At 38.5% G+C, this 17,088-nt stretch overlaps 1 protein-coding gene across 2 annotated transcripts; it reads right to left on the bottom strand.

The window, feature by feature from the left end:
- Window positions 1-494: 494 nt before the first annotated feature.
- Prkar1a (protein kinase cAMP-dependent type I regulatory subunit alpha) lies at window positions 495-16,432 on the bottom strand. Of its 2 annotated transcripts, none has more exons than XM_026406640.2 (11): window positions 16,111-16,432; window positions 12,791-12,973; window positions 8,115-8,285; window positions 7,257-7,348; window positions 7,010-7,071; window positions 6,203-6,249; window positions 5,247-5,405; window positions 3,645-3,705; window positions 2,419-2,540; window positions 1,304-1,385; window positions 495-876 (listed from the first exon to the last, which is right to left on the bottom strand). In XM_026406640.2, exons 2-11 carry the CDS (start codon window positions 12,965-12,967, stop codon window positions 704-706), a joined length of 1,146 nt encoding a protein of 381 aa, XP_026262425.1. In that variant the 5' UTR covers window positions 12,968-12,973; window positions 16,111-16,432; the 3' UTR covers window positions 495-703. The 2 variants fall into 2 exon arrangements, with proteins under 2 accessions (XP_026262425.1, XP_026262424.1); XM_026406639.2 differs by lacking the exon at window positions 16,111-16,432 and adding an exon at window positions 15,710-15,856.
- Between the last annotated feature and the right edge of the window lie 656 nt (window positions 16,433-17,088).

Genomic DNA, 17,088 nt, shown 5'->3' with positions numbered 1-17,088 from the left:
TATGGTTTGGTTTCAAACTTAAAAGGCAGGTATAGATAGCCACACCTAAAAGTATTTCAGAGTTGGAAAAGAAACAGTAACAGGACACAAACAAAACCAGGCAAATTAGCTTGGCAAACAAAAATTCAGGTTAAGGGTGGGGGTCTGAACCAACTGTATCCATCTGATAATTAGCAAAAATGAGCATTTTTTCACCTTAAACTAGTTTTAATTACAGGCAGATGTCTTTCTACGCTACTAAGATTTTTCTATATCCATTTTTCTAATCCTTACAGCTTAATGAGAAACCATTTATTCTATAAAGAAATATAGCATATATGGCCACAGTCTAAATATGCTTGACTGGAAAATTATGTCACAAAAAAATCTTGCACTGTTACATCATTACTCTATGGTAATTCATTGGTGCTGGGATCTGCCCTCACCAAAAGGCATGGCACTCACTGCCCAGTTTGAACACTAACACTGCACAGAGAGAAGCAGTAACAGCAAAGTCCACAGAACTCTTTCTATTTATTTGTGTTCGAGCATTCACTTAATGCTCCAAATTGAGAACGGTGCAATAAAAGCAATTTTTAATATAAAGAGACAAGAAGCTGCAATGCCAGTGGCCACTTGGCGCTGCAAATAGGGAAAATTAAGCAGTCTGCGTGAGTGAAGCATGAACTGGGGAAAGGAGAAAGGGAGGCACAGGAGGCAGGTTTCAGACAGACAGTGACACGAAACTGTTGTACTGCTGGATGTTTCGTTTGAGAATATCTGAGCATGGGCCAAGGACACGTTCAAATCGAGGTCGATCCAGCTTCACACACTTCAAGGGGCCACGTGCAACCACTGTAGCAGCACGAGGACGATTCATCAGTAGTGCAATTTCACCTGGAAGACAGAAAAGAGAAGGATAAAAGCAGGTTAACTTCTACAGAAAAACAAAACAAAAAAATCCTTTAAAAAGTATATTAATTAAAACAAATTAAAAAAAATGTTTAAAGTGCACTTCTGAGAAAGAAAAAGATTTTGTTTTCCATTCAATTAAAAGCAGACACACATCTGCACATTATATAGATACACACACACACACACACACACACACACACACACACACATATACATACACACACACCAATAATAGGTATGGGACAATCAATTACTCAATTATTAACTGAGTAAAGAGCAAAATCTCACACTATTTCTCTGACAGGCAAAAGACTGCAATTTTAAAAGTTCAGGAGAAGAGAAGACAAAATTATGAAATACTACACATCTCACTGAAAGGTAACTCTAATTGTGAAGAAATCCAACATACCAAAATAATCAGAAGGCCCCAATCTTCCCACTTCAACAAACTCTTCATTTTCTGACCGACGTTGCAGCACAGCAGCCGACCCCTATAATACAATCACCAAAAAGCTAAGCAAATACTTTCTAACCCAGAGTGGCATCTTAAACACCCTGTGCAACTTTAGAAAAGGATTTAGAGATAATTCAACTCACCTGTGTTCATAAGGTAAAAGATGACTTAAAAGTCAGTCACCATATGAACTTTGATTTCTATTTAACCATTATCCCCTGCTCAGAGCAAGGTACTGATCAAACTAAAATACTTAGGAATTCAGACTCTGGCAAACTGTAGTTTCACAAACTGTAAACAGAAGGCCAAACCCAAACTCACTATTTTGTAAATAAGATTTTTTGGAATGCCACATCCACTCATTCACATTTCTAAGGCTGCTTTTGCACCATGACTACAGAGTTGAGCCTTTGAATCTGCTATTTGGATCTGTCTAGCAGGCAAGATTAACTGCTATATATTTCCCAGATTGTAAAGATATAAAACATATAAACTTTAGGAATTTAAATAATTACCTTTGATCCTTCTTTGTCAAATAGCCCAAACACTTGCATTTTAACAAGAACCACCCAGAGTTTTCAATTTGTTTTGCTAACTGTTGTAAGTTTTCAGTTTTTTATTTTGGGGGGTTTTCTTGGCTTGCATGGTAAAGAACAATTTGAGTAACCCTGGATTTGGCCACTCGAGTCTTGGGCCTTTCTAGAATTTTCCAACTCAAACTCTTAAAATGTAGTGGCCTTAAACAGAAATCAAACAACTGCACTCCAAATAAAAATTAAAAAATAATTTTTAAAAAATGATCTTCACCCTGGGCTAGTTAGGCCTCACAAACCACAATGAAACCATATACTACTTTATTTTTTGCAGTGCTGGGGATAGAACCCAGGGTCTCAGTCTCATAGATACTAGGCAAACACTCTACCACTGAGCTATATCTCAAGCCCCAAAAGATAATTTTTAAATAAAACTATCAGGTATTCTTAAAATCCAAAGGATAAACAAGAATTAATCCCCAGTTTCCCCTTTATGGCATACAACTTGGTAAGGAATCAAATGCAGAGTTTCTTTACCTCTAAGATAATGAAGAACTCATCTCCTGGTTCTCCCTGCACCACAATCTTCTGTCCATCTTCAAACTGGACTGGTTCCAGTGCATCAGCTACAGTGAGACGTTCCCATTTGTCCAAAGACTCTGAAAGACAAGAATCAAAAAAATTCTACATTATTTGGTATTGCTAAATTTTTTGAAACAAAAACCAAGTGTACAGATATTCAAGCAAACATCCATGCCCATTCAACACCCCAGCAGTGTTTCAGATTAAACATGACAATGGCACATATCTTCAATTGCCTCTAGTCTCAGCAGGATTCTCATATACCTGCATATGACTCTTAGATTCTTACTTTTGTAATCAGATTAATTTATATCAACACTGTATCAAATGGCAAAGGAATAAGAAAAATGTGATCAGAAAGCAGTCCTTCATACTGCCATCAATGCAAATCAAACTTTCAATAACAGTACCCAAATGTTTCACTATGCATAATTTTCCAAATTCAAATAACTTATCCATTAATTTTCCAAAGTTCAAACAACTTAACAGTTGAATTTGTTTATGAAACCAACAAAGGGAGCCAGAAAATAACTTTTGCTCCCAAAGGTCAAACCAATATCCAAGACAAGAAGTAATATAATTATTTTAGAGGTCAAATAAGGAGGGAAAAAAGGCAAATCCCTATAACAAAACAATGGCAAAGTCACCATTGCCTTTCCTAAAGAATAGGGTCTAACATCTCCCAGTCCACATAAACAAAACTCAGGTAATATCTCCAGTTAATTTGCTTTACTCTAAATTTCAAATCTGTCATGTTTTCAGAGGATACCAACAAATGATACCTCATATTTCCACAAAGCAAATGCCTTCTTGGAAGTACATTCCAGAACCAATAAGCTCAATAACAAAATAAGAAGGAAGTCAGAGTGGGAATTACTAAATGTTCACATTCAGAAGGAGGACACCTTCAGCTTTTTTAGTTAGGAGGAAAGAGCCACATCCTTATTTTCAGAAAGCTTTTCCCACGTCCGATCATTTCTAATAAAGGAGTTTGTCATACATTAGCAAATTCAACACACATTAGACTTTAATTTAGTCAAATCTTTGACACAAATAAAAATCTCATGTGCTTTCCCCTTTCTGCTAGTAAAAAAAACATGAGTTAACTAGATTACTTTTTCTGAAATGTAATAGGTTCTGCTAAATATCTGACAGTACTCCATGCAATTTTAAAAACTCACCTAAAATAGACACTTTACTAAGGAACTCCTCATACATCTTTCGCTTTCTCAGTGTGCTTCCCTAAAAAAAAAAGAAAAAGGAGTCATATCCCAAAAACATGAAGTCATCACACAATGTTGTGGAATAATATTGTTTAAAATATACTAAAAAGAAAAAAAAAAAAGCTTGCAGCAGTTGCCTCTTGATTTATGATCATTTCTCTGCATGCTGAAAACAGTAAGTGTTCAGTTACATCAAAAAGCTCTTCATAGCTTGCTCCTAAAAGCCACAGGAGATACACAGCACCACTAAGTAATGAAATGTCAAGTAAGCAAAAGCTCAGCTCTCCAAAAAACAACCAAGTGATATGAAAAACTGTATCTGACTACACTCCCAGCCCAGAATCCTTCCCCACAGCTCCAATCTTGTAAACTGTGTTATTTATAGAGCAAAAATGAGAGAATGTCCCATAGCCCCAAATCAAGTTGTCTTATCTTAAAATTTGTTAAATATATCTGGAGGAAAGAGGAAAGGAAACACACTGTCCTTTATAACAAATTTTCCTAATGAGGTCAATTGCCTCAGCCCCACAACCCCCACCTATCAAAAAACATACATCTGCACGCACACACACACACACACACACACACACACACACACACATATATATCTATATATACACACAGTCTGTCCCTCCATGTTATCCACAGGTACTGAACCCAGAAATCCAACAAACTACAGATCCAACAAAAAACAGAATTATTTCTTGTCAATATTCCCTAAACAATACAGTATAATAACTACTCACAGAGCTTTTACTTTGCATTAGTTATTATCTCTAATCAAGAGATGACTTAGAGTGTATACAGGGTGTGCATGTTTTATGCAAACACTATGCCATTTTATAAAAAGGTACTTGAGTATTCATCAATTCTGGTATCCACAGCAGGAAAATAGAAACACAAAGTATATTTCAAAGTACATGAACATATCCCAAACATACAAAAAAATTTCAAAGTACACAAGACTGCAAACTTTCAAATGGCCAGATGAACACTACAGAAATTTAAGAAAATTATTTAGAACAGCCAATGCTATTAGCTGGGACTTAACCACCAAAACTACTCTACAAACTTATCACAATAAGTTCTCAAAAACTCATTCACTGTATCAGCAAACTGTCCCAATGGTTTTATTACTTTGTTCTCTCCAAGAGGAGACATGTCACATGCATTTCTGATAACCAACTTTCAGTTTAGAGAAGCTACTTATTTCTGAATGGCCTAATTTTATGCATTTCAAAGCAGCCAATCTATGGTGGGCAAGATCAGGTAAATCAAGAAGCATCTGTTGGCAAATGGGCAGATTTCTAAATATGAGAAGACCATTATACATACATCACATTCTGATTCCCATGTGATTTCTGGCCTTAATTTATTTTTGTTCTAAAAAATCACTGCCTCCAAAGGCATAATGAGTGATGCTAAACTGGGATTAATACAAAACATTCAATCATTAAAAGAAAAGAACATCTCATTTTTAACTTTGTGACATTATAGAAACATTAGTTAGTTACATAGATCAGAATTCTAAATCACACTCCAAAAACCATCATTTCTTACCATAAGGATTCTTCTATAGCTGTCTCGGTCAATACCCCAGAGTTTCACATTTGTCTTTGCTTTGACAGTGGCTGCTCTAGGTGTTCCATAAATCAAAGCAAGTTCTCCAAAGCTCCCTCCTTCACCAACACTGGTTGCCCATTCATTGTTGACATAGACCTAAAATGCAAATGACTATTAAGTTTTCTCTTTATATAGATACAAACATGTTAAAACTTTTAGACCTTTTTAAAAGGTCAGAATCCCGAATTTATTTTTAAAACACAATATTTTATTTCTCAGAACACAGCACAGCAAAATAGATGATCTCTGACAACGAGTTAAATGAGCTACTATGTGGTATGAAAAAGATATTCCATAGAGATGATGATGAAATAAGGTCAGTCAAGCATTAATACCAATGACACACGTTTACTAAGTACTAGGCTGAGCACTGCATTAAGCATTTTACTTCTATTAAGTCACTGAATTTTCTAATAAAACTACAAGGTTTGATGCTTTTTTATTGCTATTTCATTTATAAAGAAAACTTATAGAATTAAAAAAGCTGTGTTAAGTTTTATAGCTAATGGCTAGGTTTAGACTCCTTTACATCCGTCTACCCTTCCACAGCATGCACAGACTTATTAATCACTAACCCAGAAGTCAGGAACTGCATATCTAGTCAGAAAAATTACCCTTAAAGATACTGTATCAGTGATAGAGCTCAGTGACAGAGCACTTGCCTAGCACATGAGGCATTGGGTTGTATCCTTAGAATGGCATACAAAAGTAAGTAAATAAAATAAGAGCATATTAAAAAAAAGTTACTGTGTCAAAAAATACTTGGTAAAAGGTAATAGAATATAATACACAATACAAGCCCTTGAGAAACACTATGCTTAGTGCTTAGAAGTAATAATACAAGATTATTAAGGTAAGATTATCAACATAGTTTTGCCATTATTAAATCTTACATCCATCTCTCCTTGATCAATCACATAGAAATTATCCCCTTCATCGCCTAAAAGAGAGTAAAAGATTCAGAATCATATCCCAAATTTAAAAAAACAAATTGAAATGATCAAATTAATATAAAATAAACTCATTTAATAATGAGGCTATAAAAACAGTATGTTAAATTTAACACAACCTTTAAGAAAAAAAATTCAGCAACAGAAGCCATAAAATTAAAAGTCATAGAACTGATCAATTTTGTTTAGTCTAATCTTATGGTGAAGAATACCTTCTAAAAAGGTAACTAGAGAAAGCCACATATGTGTACAAAGTTATTAACTTTTATGTTATCTATAATATCACAAGAAACAACACAAATAGTTAACAGAACATATCAAGACTGTCATGAAACGGGAAAACATATGGTTTATGAAGACCCATGAAACTATCAAGAATAAATAAAAATATAAGTGGTTTTGTTCCATTTTTTACTATAAAAGTGCCTAATAATCAGCATAAAGGACATAGGAGATATATATATTGTTCTAAAGTTCCATGACATTCAAAAAAAAAACCAGCATTTCCTTTAACAATTATTATAAATAAAATTATACCTGAAATATTAATGCCTTAGAGAAAGCTTTCTGTTTAGCTTAAATTTTTATCAAAAAAAGGAAAGAAAAAGGATAAAGAATAATCTAACAACATAACAGGGGGAAATGGTAGGCACAAAGAGGGAAACAAACTCAAAATAAACAAAACCAATTCTCCAGTCTCTCCTATCCTCCCATAACCATACTGCATGTCCCAAAAACAGCAGTCCTTACCTTGCTGAATAACAGTCTCTCCAGCAATAAAAGAGACTGGAAACATGGCATCAAAAATATCACTGCAAGAGAGAGAAGTCCTAGTGTAAGATTTCACAGGTCTCTTCCGTGATTTCCAATGTTAACCTTAGAATTAAAGCCTCCAGATTTTCAGCCCTGATTGTCATTTGGCCTTAAAATAAGAGTTTGGGACATATGAGATAAATGACATACTGAAAAAATATTCTAACAAAGAAGATATACCTACCTTCTCTCATTATCATCAAGATGTGAAAACAGCACATTCTTTTCAATGGCTTTAGCTAAAGCAGCCATTGTCTTATAATCTTTTGGTATAACCTAGAAAAGAGTCAAAGGACAAATAACAATTCCATAAACAAAAAAACACTTAATGTTTGCAACTTACATTTCAATTAAATGTCAAGCCACGTTAGACTATTTAAACAAGACAGTTTTGAGTTAAATATTTTCACTGTGGGCACATTCTTACTATCTTTGATTCACAAAGTACTCAACAAATATTGACTATTTAATCCCCTTGCCTACAGCCAGGCTTGGATTTAAAAGCCAGTACTTGGTTCCTAGTTAAAAACTAAACAAACCAAAATTACCTTGACCGAGGTCATTATTCTAAGACAAAACTAAGTATCCTATAACAATCATTGTGTTTCACAAGGCCCAAGCACATGCAATTGTTCCCACTGGAGACTAATAGCATAATTCAAAATGGCTGGGTGGCTGGCTGTGAGAATGAAAAGATTAGGACAAATGAAGCTTGTTGGACACAAGGTTAAAAGCTACAATATGAATTATGGAGTATCAGAAAACTGAGAACATGATTCAAGAGAAAAAAGAATACCTCTTGATTCGACTGCAAAACAACTGCATGGAAATGACCAACCCCCAAATGTAATTATTCCTTGGGTTATAATCACTGGTTATTTCCTTTGACAGCAGGCTATTATAGAAACCTGTTCTCTGGTACCAAGTAACTGTATTTTTGTAATTAACTATTTGCAAATGTACATTCACGTATCAAAGGAAACTAGATGACCACCAAGTGGACCCCCAAAACATTTCCCTAATGTTTAGACATCAAAACTACCTTTCTAACATAAGACGCAGCATCTTCCTCTGTGTAGACTTCAGCACTGATAGCCCCACGTCGCCGCCGACCTTTAACCACTGGATTTGGGGGAGGAGGAGAGATTTCTTCCTCCCTTGAGTCTGTGCGGGTGCCTGCTTTCTGCAGATTCTGAATCTGTTTTGCCTCCTCCTGAAAGAAATGAGGGTTTATAAAATGAGACACTTCAGCATATAAAGTTGGTATTCTTATAATCCAGTGTCAGTCCATCTCAGGGACATCAAGTCTCTTCTTGTACCAATGTAAATTAAGGGGAAATGATCAATTCCAAATAAGAAAAAAACAAAGTTTAAAAAGAAAAACTTTCCACAGACTGTTTCTCAGATGATAATAGATGGCATGCTTTATTAATGGACAAAAGCCATACGTTCAAGGACATACACAAGTAAAAAATTAGATCTCCATTATAATAATGTATTGAGATTACTGATTCATGATGAACATAATAAAAGCAATGTATCAGAAAACAAAATCCTGGGAATTAGGCTTTTTGTTTTCTACTGCAAACAGTAAGAAATAACTTCCCCTTTCCAAGCATGTTATCCAGTAACAATAATTCTGGTTCACCAAAGTAACCCAAGAATGTCTAGACTACTATTTCATTAATTCTGCATTTTCTGGATCTGCCATACCACATCCTATACAAAGCAATGGGATACACAAACCAACTGGAGAGGGTCCTGAGCCTGCAGAATTCACATCTAGCCTGGGTCCCAAATATAAACAAATAATGAGAGGGTTGTGATAGTAACAAGAATTTAAATAAGAACCAGCCCAGTGATACTTCTCCAGCAGAGCTAGAAGCACTCTTTATTAGCAGGGTTTATATTTGATTATCTGCTTGTAAAAACTACTTATTGAACCAATTCATATAAAAACTGAAATCAACAATTAAATGTTTTTTTCAAATCTAGAACCTTAATAAGAAATTCCTCAGTAGAGAATTATTATGCCTGAAATAAGAGTAAAAGAATGTGTTATCTTCTACTTTCTCATTCATTTGACCCATTCTACATTGTTTTTCTAAACCATCTTAAAAATTCTAAAAGAACTTCGAATTTAATGATTATTGTAGGAAAAAAATTTGATTAAAAAAATCCATTTTTGTTGTTGTTGCTATTGTTTTTTGTTGTTTTTGTGCATAGTCCTCACCCAAATGTTCGAATCGAGATAAATACAAGAATCCTAAATGTGCAGCAAGCAAAATCTAGAACCATATCCATGAAGGGGTTAGTAGTGTTCATTTCTATTAGTAGAGCCATGTCTGTTTTTTATAGCAAAATTTTATCCTTATCTTCTCACTTCTCGGATTTTCTAATTTTCAGAGAGAGAAAAAAACAATATTTTTGTTCATAGTTATAAATATATTTACCTTTTGACTCAGCAATCTAGTAATTCTGCTTCCAGAAATTTATTCTAAGATATACACATGTGAAAAAATGATACATACATTATTTAATTAGTTTTTTTAAGAGTGAAACACTGGAAACAACCAAAATAGTTATCACCAGGGATGAGTAAACATAATAGCCAGACAGTGGCTCATTCCACATGTGTTGGAAAAGATGTTCCTTTCATGTGTAAATTTGTCTATAAATGCCATATATTACCTCCAGAACGCTGGCCACACCCAAAGGCAATGGTGTGGGAAGGAGACCTCTTATTGCTGTGCCTTTTAATTGTGAACTGCATGTGAACATGTGACCTATTTATGTATTTTTTAGAAACCTCACTTAATTTTTATTCTGGAACTTCCAGTGACTAATAAGGCTTTCCTATTCCATATCAACATAGAACTATGAAACTCAGGTCCCAAGTGTAAAGAGTATAAACGAAAACATAAATTCAACTTCCCCAAATCTGTCATTGACATTATACAAAAGTTTAATGAAAAAATTCACAAAGGACATCTTATTAGGGCTGTATCCTACTTAGATAAATTTTTAAGATAATTCTGAAGTAACCAAAAACAATTTGATTTTAATACTGCCTTGGATTCTAGTAAACTATAAAACAGCAATCTGAATATAACCTATTTTGTTTGACAAGTCAGAGCCGTTACTGGAATCATCAATTTCTAGCATGTACTGTGATACAATTTTATATCCTTACCCTTGCTGTTATTCACAGCTTGTTAGCTCTTTAGCTTATTAAAACAAAAAATAAAAAACTCCCAGCCTACTTTCTGGTTAATCTTGTTGACTCTTCTGCATTATATTCTGCATTATGTTTTTAACTCCAACCACTTAATGTTTTCACAACTGTTTGTCTTCTCCCTGCCCTTGCCATTCTTCTCTGTAGATTAAGTAAACTTGCCACCCCACAGACTTGAGGCTTGGCCATATGACTTGCTTTAGTCATGGAATGTAACTGGACATGCCTTAGCATGCACGCTAATGTGGTTTGGCTCAGCCCACCTTGAGCTTCTGTCCCTTCTCTGCCTTGAGAACAGAATGCCCCATATAGTGATTGTTTCTTCCCCTCAGCCCCAGAACAAAATACATGAAGTAGAGAAGACAAGACAGGCTGAGCCCAAAAGAGCTACACATGACCAATATATACAGTCTGTTGTAGTAAGCCACTGAAATATGGGGATTTTATGTTCCTGCAGCAAAAAGCTGACCACTACACTGTATGATCACAACCAAGTTTTACCAGCTGTCTCTATAAAATGGTAATGCTCATATATATCACACATTTGCGATAATGAATATTTATGTATATAAAATGTTTCACACAGTATCTGGCACACAGGAGGCCCTCAAAAGGCAATAGTTTAATTCCTCTTATCAACAAGACAGGGAAGTTCTATAATAAATACAAACATGAAAGAGAACTCAAATTCCAGACAATAGTCTGAATTAAAACGAAGAAGCTTTCAACAGGCCCAAACTGTGGGAGTTTTTTGGTACATTTCTTATGGAAGAGCTGGAAGATTCCAGAAACATAACTCCTGGGTAACTGGGAAGGAGGTGAAGAGAATGTGACTAGTATTTTAAGACATAAAAATTAACATGATATATGGAACAATGAACTATTAAAAAGTGGAAAATCTAGGTACTTGAAAGTCTAGGAAAATATATTTAACCCTAGGTAAAAGAGTGCATGTTAGTCAAAGACCCTTGAGTTACAGGAAGAAAAGTGTTAAAAATGTAACTTTTATTAGATTTTTTTTAAAGACCAATACATAGTAAAGCTAAAAATCCCATTTGTAAAGAAAGTACCCTAATAATTACTTCTTTCTTCCTTCCACCTTGATTAGTCCTTAAAGAGTCCTGTGGTAAATACAGGCTTTGTACCTAGCACCACACATTCAACACTCCCTAAAAAAAGATACACACTTAATGTCTCACTAACTTAATCCCCTCATTTCATGATTTCTATTGATGTCCAAAGAAGAGGGATCGCCTTACAGTGACCCATTTCAGAACCAGATCTCCAGGAACGCACTTGATTTCAAAACAGGGAACATTTGTGACCTGGCTCCACAGTAGTTTCATTATTTGGAAATTTCTCTTATTTAATAAGAGCAAACCAGAATTTCTATTACAATTTCAAGATAGCAGGGCTACATTCATAGTGACTGGTTAATAGTTGTGTTTTGTTTTTAATTATTCTAATCATGGTATTAAACATCAACCTGTTAGTTTTTAAGGAGTGTAGAAAATACTTGTTCACTGAACTACCCAAACATGTTTTAAATCTTAAAACATGAATTACACTGGTAAAAAATGGCCCAAACAAATAAGGCAGATATTTCTATTATACAATTAAGTAATTATATATATTTTAAAAATCACAATTGATTCATGACCATTATGAACCACTTCAAAACTTCAATATGCACAAGAAAGCCTGTAAATTTATCCCAGAGTTAAAAATGCAAATCAAATAAAATACTCAAAACATTTGGTAATACAGACTTTTTTTCATTCATCATCTTGAAGAAAGTGAACTGAAGCACTGTCCTTGATGCAAAATTATTTTGATAAAAGCATCTATCATATACATAGGTCACAATAACATACACACAAGAGTAAACAACCAAGAAATAACTAGAATATTTTTTCCAGAAAAAGAAGTCCTAATCAAAACTATAAAGGAATAAATTTTTGACAACCTTCCATCTTGTATCTGCATTCTAGTTAATTCATCCAACATATACTCTATAGTAAACCAAACCATCAATTTAGAATTTCTGATAAATCTATCACAAACTAGACTCAATCAATTTATTACCTGAGTTCTAAAATGTGGGGTAAGGTTTATTAAGGTTACCTGCTTTGCTGAAGAAAAATATTGACTGCCTTCGAGTACTTCAGAATTTCTCAAGTCATAATAATTGCTGTACTAAAGATTGGTTCTGTTACAGTCAGAACTACTAATTAAACCAGGTTACAAGGAACTAAGTTTGGAAATCCTTTACTATTCAAATAAACAGCAAAAGATTCATTTCTGATTAAACTCTACCAGTTACGAATTTAAAACTTACTACAAATGTCTTCACTGCATTTCTTAATTTTAGACTTATTCGGTCAAACTTCCTTTTCTTCCAAAAGGTACAAATGAGCAACATTCTTAAGCATTATAACATTTAACATTTATTAGACTCATCATAGCATCTCCCATATTTTTACCTTCTCCAATTTCTCAAAGTATTCCCTAAGGAATGCCATGGGTCTCTCAGGTCGAGCAGTACACAACTGCACAATAGAATCCTTGAGCAGCGCCTGAATGTTGTGCTTCTGCACGTAGAGTTCACATTCCCGGAGACTGCGCTCCTCCTCACTGGCAGTAGTACTACCAGACGCCATGATTCTCTGCAACAAAAAGCACACATATGCTTGGGTAAACTATGAAGCACAAACACCAGTTTGGCCTTTGATTTATTAAATCCATTAGGCAACTGATTTGATTCATGGAAACTTTTTCTCCTCACTAGATTGTTTTTAAACAGGGACTAGGGTACAAAATATGTACAGAATTTGCATTCTTCCAAATAAGTATTTCATTTAGTTGCTGCTGTAGTATCTGGGCTCTATAGGCCACAACGAAAGGCAATATTCTCAAGCTCCCTGGAGTGGGTATGAGCCACTATCCCCTGCAGAGGCAGGCTGCTGAGAAGCCAGTCCCTTCAGGGAATTTCATTCAGTTCTCTCCCTGCAAAGAAATCATGATGACGTGGGAAATGTGTAAATGGTAAACAGGACAGAGAATTACAAGGGCACTGCTGACATTACAAGCTGACAAGAGTTACCTGTAAGTGAAAACAAAGAAGCACAATAAAGAACATCTGATAATGTCTTTATGGTAGCTCCCATTTAGTTCCTATCCCATGGAGAAATGTCCTGATGTCACACAGCAAACCACTAGAGGGAAGGATCTGATTAACTATTAGTGTAATCAAAATTTTTTAAAACACAGAAGAAACCTCAGTTAGGTTTTAAAAGCAGTCTTTCATTATAGAATATTTTACCAGATTCCAGTCCTATATAATATATTTAGCAGTGGTAAAAAGGGGGAAATCCTTCGTTGGGGGGTGGAAAATTCTTACCAAGTATACTATAAAAAGTTTGGACAGAAAATTGTCAAAACGTTTTCTTTATCTGAATAAAAAATATAAAAACAGTTAAGTTTTTCAAGCTTACATGATGATTCAATATATAAAACTGCATTTAATGGATTTCAGAGGACTCAATCTGCCTTGATGTGAAGAAAATAGAAATATAATAATGACTAGGTAACCTTACCCTAGAATTAAAAACAGTAATTTAACAGTGTCATTCACAGTTTTCCCTCCAACTACTAATCATGAAGCAATTAAGACTGTTCCCCTCCACTCTGCAACTAAATACAATACTAATCAAACTTTTCAAATTATAATGCACACAAAACAACCAAGATAAAACTATAAGTTTAAAAGAAATACCAGAGGAAGAGCTATTCTAAAGTGCCAGTGTTATTCATTTTGTTTTGACAACTTATGTGATAAGTCATTACAAGTAGACTAATTAACTGACCATGAGAAAGTCTATGGCTCCATGACAAGCATACAGCTTAGAAGCCATGGGGAAAGAATCATGCTGCTACTTCAGAAATAAACACACAAAAAATGTTTACTTACTATAGAATATATTTATACTGGCTACTTTTCCAGATCAAGTAATCATAAGAGTGGAAAATCCACTTCAGTAGAACTGTCTGCTTTTCAAATGATATTGAAGAACAATAATAAATCAGATCTTGTACATTTCAAAGTAGTCTTCAGTCATATTAATACACACATTCAAGTCAACAGAGAAATCCTTCTAAGATCTGGTAAAAAACGACAGAATTGTGCCTAGAAAGTGAAAGTGTCTTTGTTTGAAACAAACTAATGTTTATCGCAAAGACCAAAAGGAAGAATCTGATGACTGATAGGATAGTACGTGAACAAAACTGACCCAACACTATACGGTCGCCCTGTGACCTCCGAATACCCAAATTCCAAGGCCTTTTAACATATTTCATCGACTATACCTGGATTAATTCTGTCTTTGTACTTATTTATCCAAGAGTCCAGGAACTTAGTTTCTTCCCTTCTCCCAAAATTATTTAACCATTTAAAACTGTCAAGAACCTTACAGCTGTTCACAATACTCAGATTCTCTCTTTAGGAAAGTGGACTGCGAGAAGATTCTGGAGAAGGATCCCATGTAAGCAGAGGCCGTTCCCCACTCCGGGCGCTGCCCGGGGGCTGCCAGGGAATACCTCCTTGGGGTCATCTCGAGGAAAGTGGGCTGGCTTTTCCCTGCTGGCTCGGGAACCCCTGCGGGACCTAGGCCCTGGCTGCAGGAGTTAACAGGCACCGCGCATTTTCGAGAGGACGGCAAAGTGCCCTTCAATCCCTCAGGCCACGGTCATGACCACACAACGAAGGGAGTCGACCCCCATCCTGGGCCGGTGGGAAGGCCTCCGCGATGGCGAGGAGGCCTGGGGTGGGAGGATCGGGGAAGGAAAGGCAGTGACAGGGACAAAGGGAAGCTGAGGAGCCAGACCCAGATCGCCGTGCGGGGGCGGGGGGACGACAGCCCCGCCGAGGAGAGGGAAACGGATCGCTGGAGACGGCTACAGGGGAAGGGTGGACACGAGAATTCCTGCCGGGCCTCGAGATCGGCCGAAACCGGCGGGGAAAACGACGGCGGATTCCGGTAAAACCGAGCTGTTGTCCTTCAGGAAATGGGGGAGGGCGAGCGAGAAGGCCGCGGCGCGCGGGGGCGGGGACGGCAGGGCCGCCGAGGACCAGGGCCGCGGACGGCCGCGGCGGGAGGGCAGCGGCTGGACGCCCCGCACGAAGCGGACACCGGGCCGCCTGGGGCCTCGCGGGTGCAGAACAGGGGCCGGGGGCGCGGCCTGAGGCCGGCCGGGAGGCGCCGGGGCTGGGGAGGGGCAGGGGGTGCGGCCGTCCCCCTGCAGGTCGCTCCCCGTGACGCCATCTTGGATCGGTCCAGCGCCCCCAAACGCGCGGCGGGGCGACGAAGATCGCTGCGGCGGGGCCCCGGGCAGACGCCACTCACCTGGGACGCGCGGCGGCGGACGCGGAACTGTCGGTGCTAGACTACGGCGGTGCCCAGCTCCCTCAGTGCTACGCTCGTCGCCCAGCTCCACTCTGCGAGAGCGGCTCGGCTGCGGCTCCACCGGAAACGACCGGCTGCAGCCAATCAGCACTCGGCTGCTGACGTCAATGCGCCTCGCTTTGGCCAGAACTGTCGCCTTGGCAACCTTAAAGGCGCAGAGGTCTCAGTGCCTCCCCCACTCGAAGAGCCCTAGCCCTTCGTCACCCTAGAATCTTCTCCTCCGGCCCTTCCTTCCACCTCCTCTCGTCCCGGTGCGTAGACCTTTTTCACTCCCGACTCTTTACTCCCTCTCTCCGGCCTGGTTCGTCTTTCCTTCTTTTCGCCTGCCCCTCCCTCCTTACCTGTCCCTCTCGTAGGGTCTCGGGTCCTCTTTTTTCTTTCTTCTGCTCCTAGCTCCTCCACTCCGCCTTCCTGGGCTCCGCTTTCCTCTCCTGCTTTCCTCTCCTCCGATCCTCTCTCCTCCCCACTCTCACTCCCGCCTCCTTCGACGCCTCTGCCTTTTCTCCCTCTCTGCAACCCCTCCCCACGGCCGGCCCACGTGGGGCGTCTCGGATGACAGGTGGGCGACTCCGCCCCGGGCCCCAGCAGGGGGAGGGCGCTGGGCCGGGCCGGGGAGATTCCTGCCGTTTCCCGGCCCCGGAGGAGGCGGCGGCCCGGGGGGATTTGCAGCAGCTGCACCGCTGGCCCAGTGCGGGCGGATGCCCGGGATGCGCACTGAGGGCCGCGCATCCTGCGCCGGGCCTGCGCCGCGCGGGGCTCGGGCTCGGGTCTGTCATCCGGTCCAGGAAATCTGAGCCCTGCCCAGGCTCTGCTGGGCTCTGCCGTGGTCAGTGGGGGCCACACCGTCCCTCAGGGCCCGAGACTCGGGAAAAAGACTTTGTCCGGGTCCAAGAGGAGGCCGGAGTCCTGATAGACCCTGAAACGCCCTCCACGGTGAGAGGTGCGGGGCGTGCGCGGCGACACCAGCGCTGTGGCTGCAGCGAGCAATCTCAGCTGCCGGCAAAACCTGCACTCATTGGGGACATTCAGAGAAACAGAGACTTCTTTATTCCTCAAGCCATTTTTTTTTCCCCATCAGAGTATCTGCCGGTGCATGAAGAAAAGGAAAGCCAGGAACATTTTAGACGTAAAGTCACCAAATGAATAAAGAAGCCCCTGGGGGACACATATTTAAGTGTTTGGGAGCTATTATATTCACATGGTGTGTAGGTCTAGGGATATGTGTGTAAAAATACTTGATGGATTTAACACAGTATCCAAAAGAAGTAAAATATCTCAATTTTATGTCCATTCTAGGTCGAGATATTTGGCTATAGTAT

The sequence above is a fragment of the Urocitellus parryii genome, chromosome 7 (assembly GCF_045843805.1).
Source record: "Urocitellus parryii isolate mUroPar1 chromosome 7, mUroPar1.hap1, whole genome shotgun sequence".
NCBI lineage: Eukaryota > Metazoa > Chordata > Mammalia > Rodentia > Sciuridae > Urocitellus > Urocitellus parryii.
Note: the sequence above shows the minus strand (reverse complement) of the source record. Positions and strands in the feature narration are given on the sequence as shown.

What these genes read in the sequence shown, in the direction of transcription:
- Prkar1a (XM_026406640.2), bottom strand. Translation starts at nt 12,967, where the DNA reads ATGGCGTCTGGTAGTACTACTGCCAGTGAGGAGGAGCGCAGTCTCCGG. An exon ending in CTGCGTCTTATGTTAGAAAG is followed by an intron (nt 7,349 to 8,114) that starts GTAGTTTTGATG and finishes ACTCTTTTCTAG; the next exon opens with GTTATACCAAAAGATTATAA. An exon ending in AGTTCTTCATTATCTTAGAG is followed by an intron (nt 1,386 to 2,418) that starts GTAAAGAAACTC and finishes ATTGTATTATAG; the next exon opens with GGGTCGGCTGCTGTGCTGCA.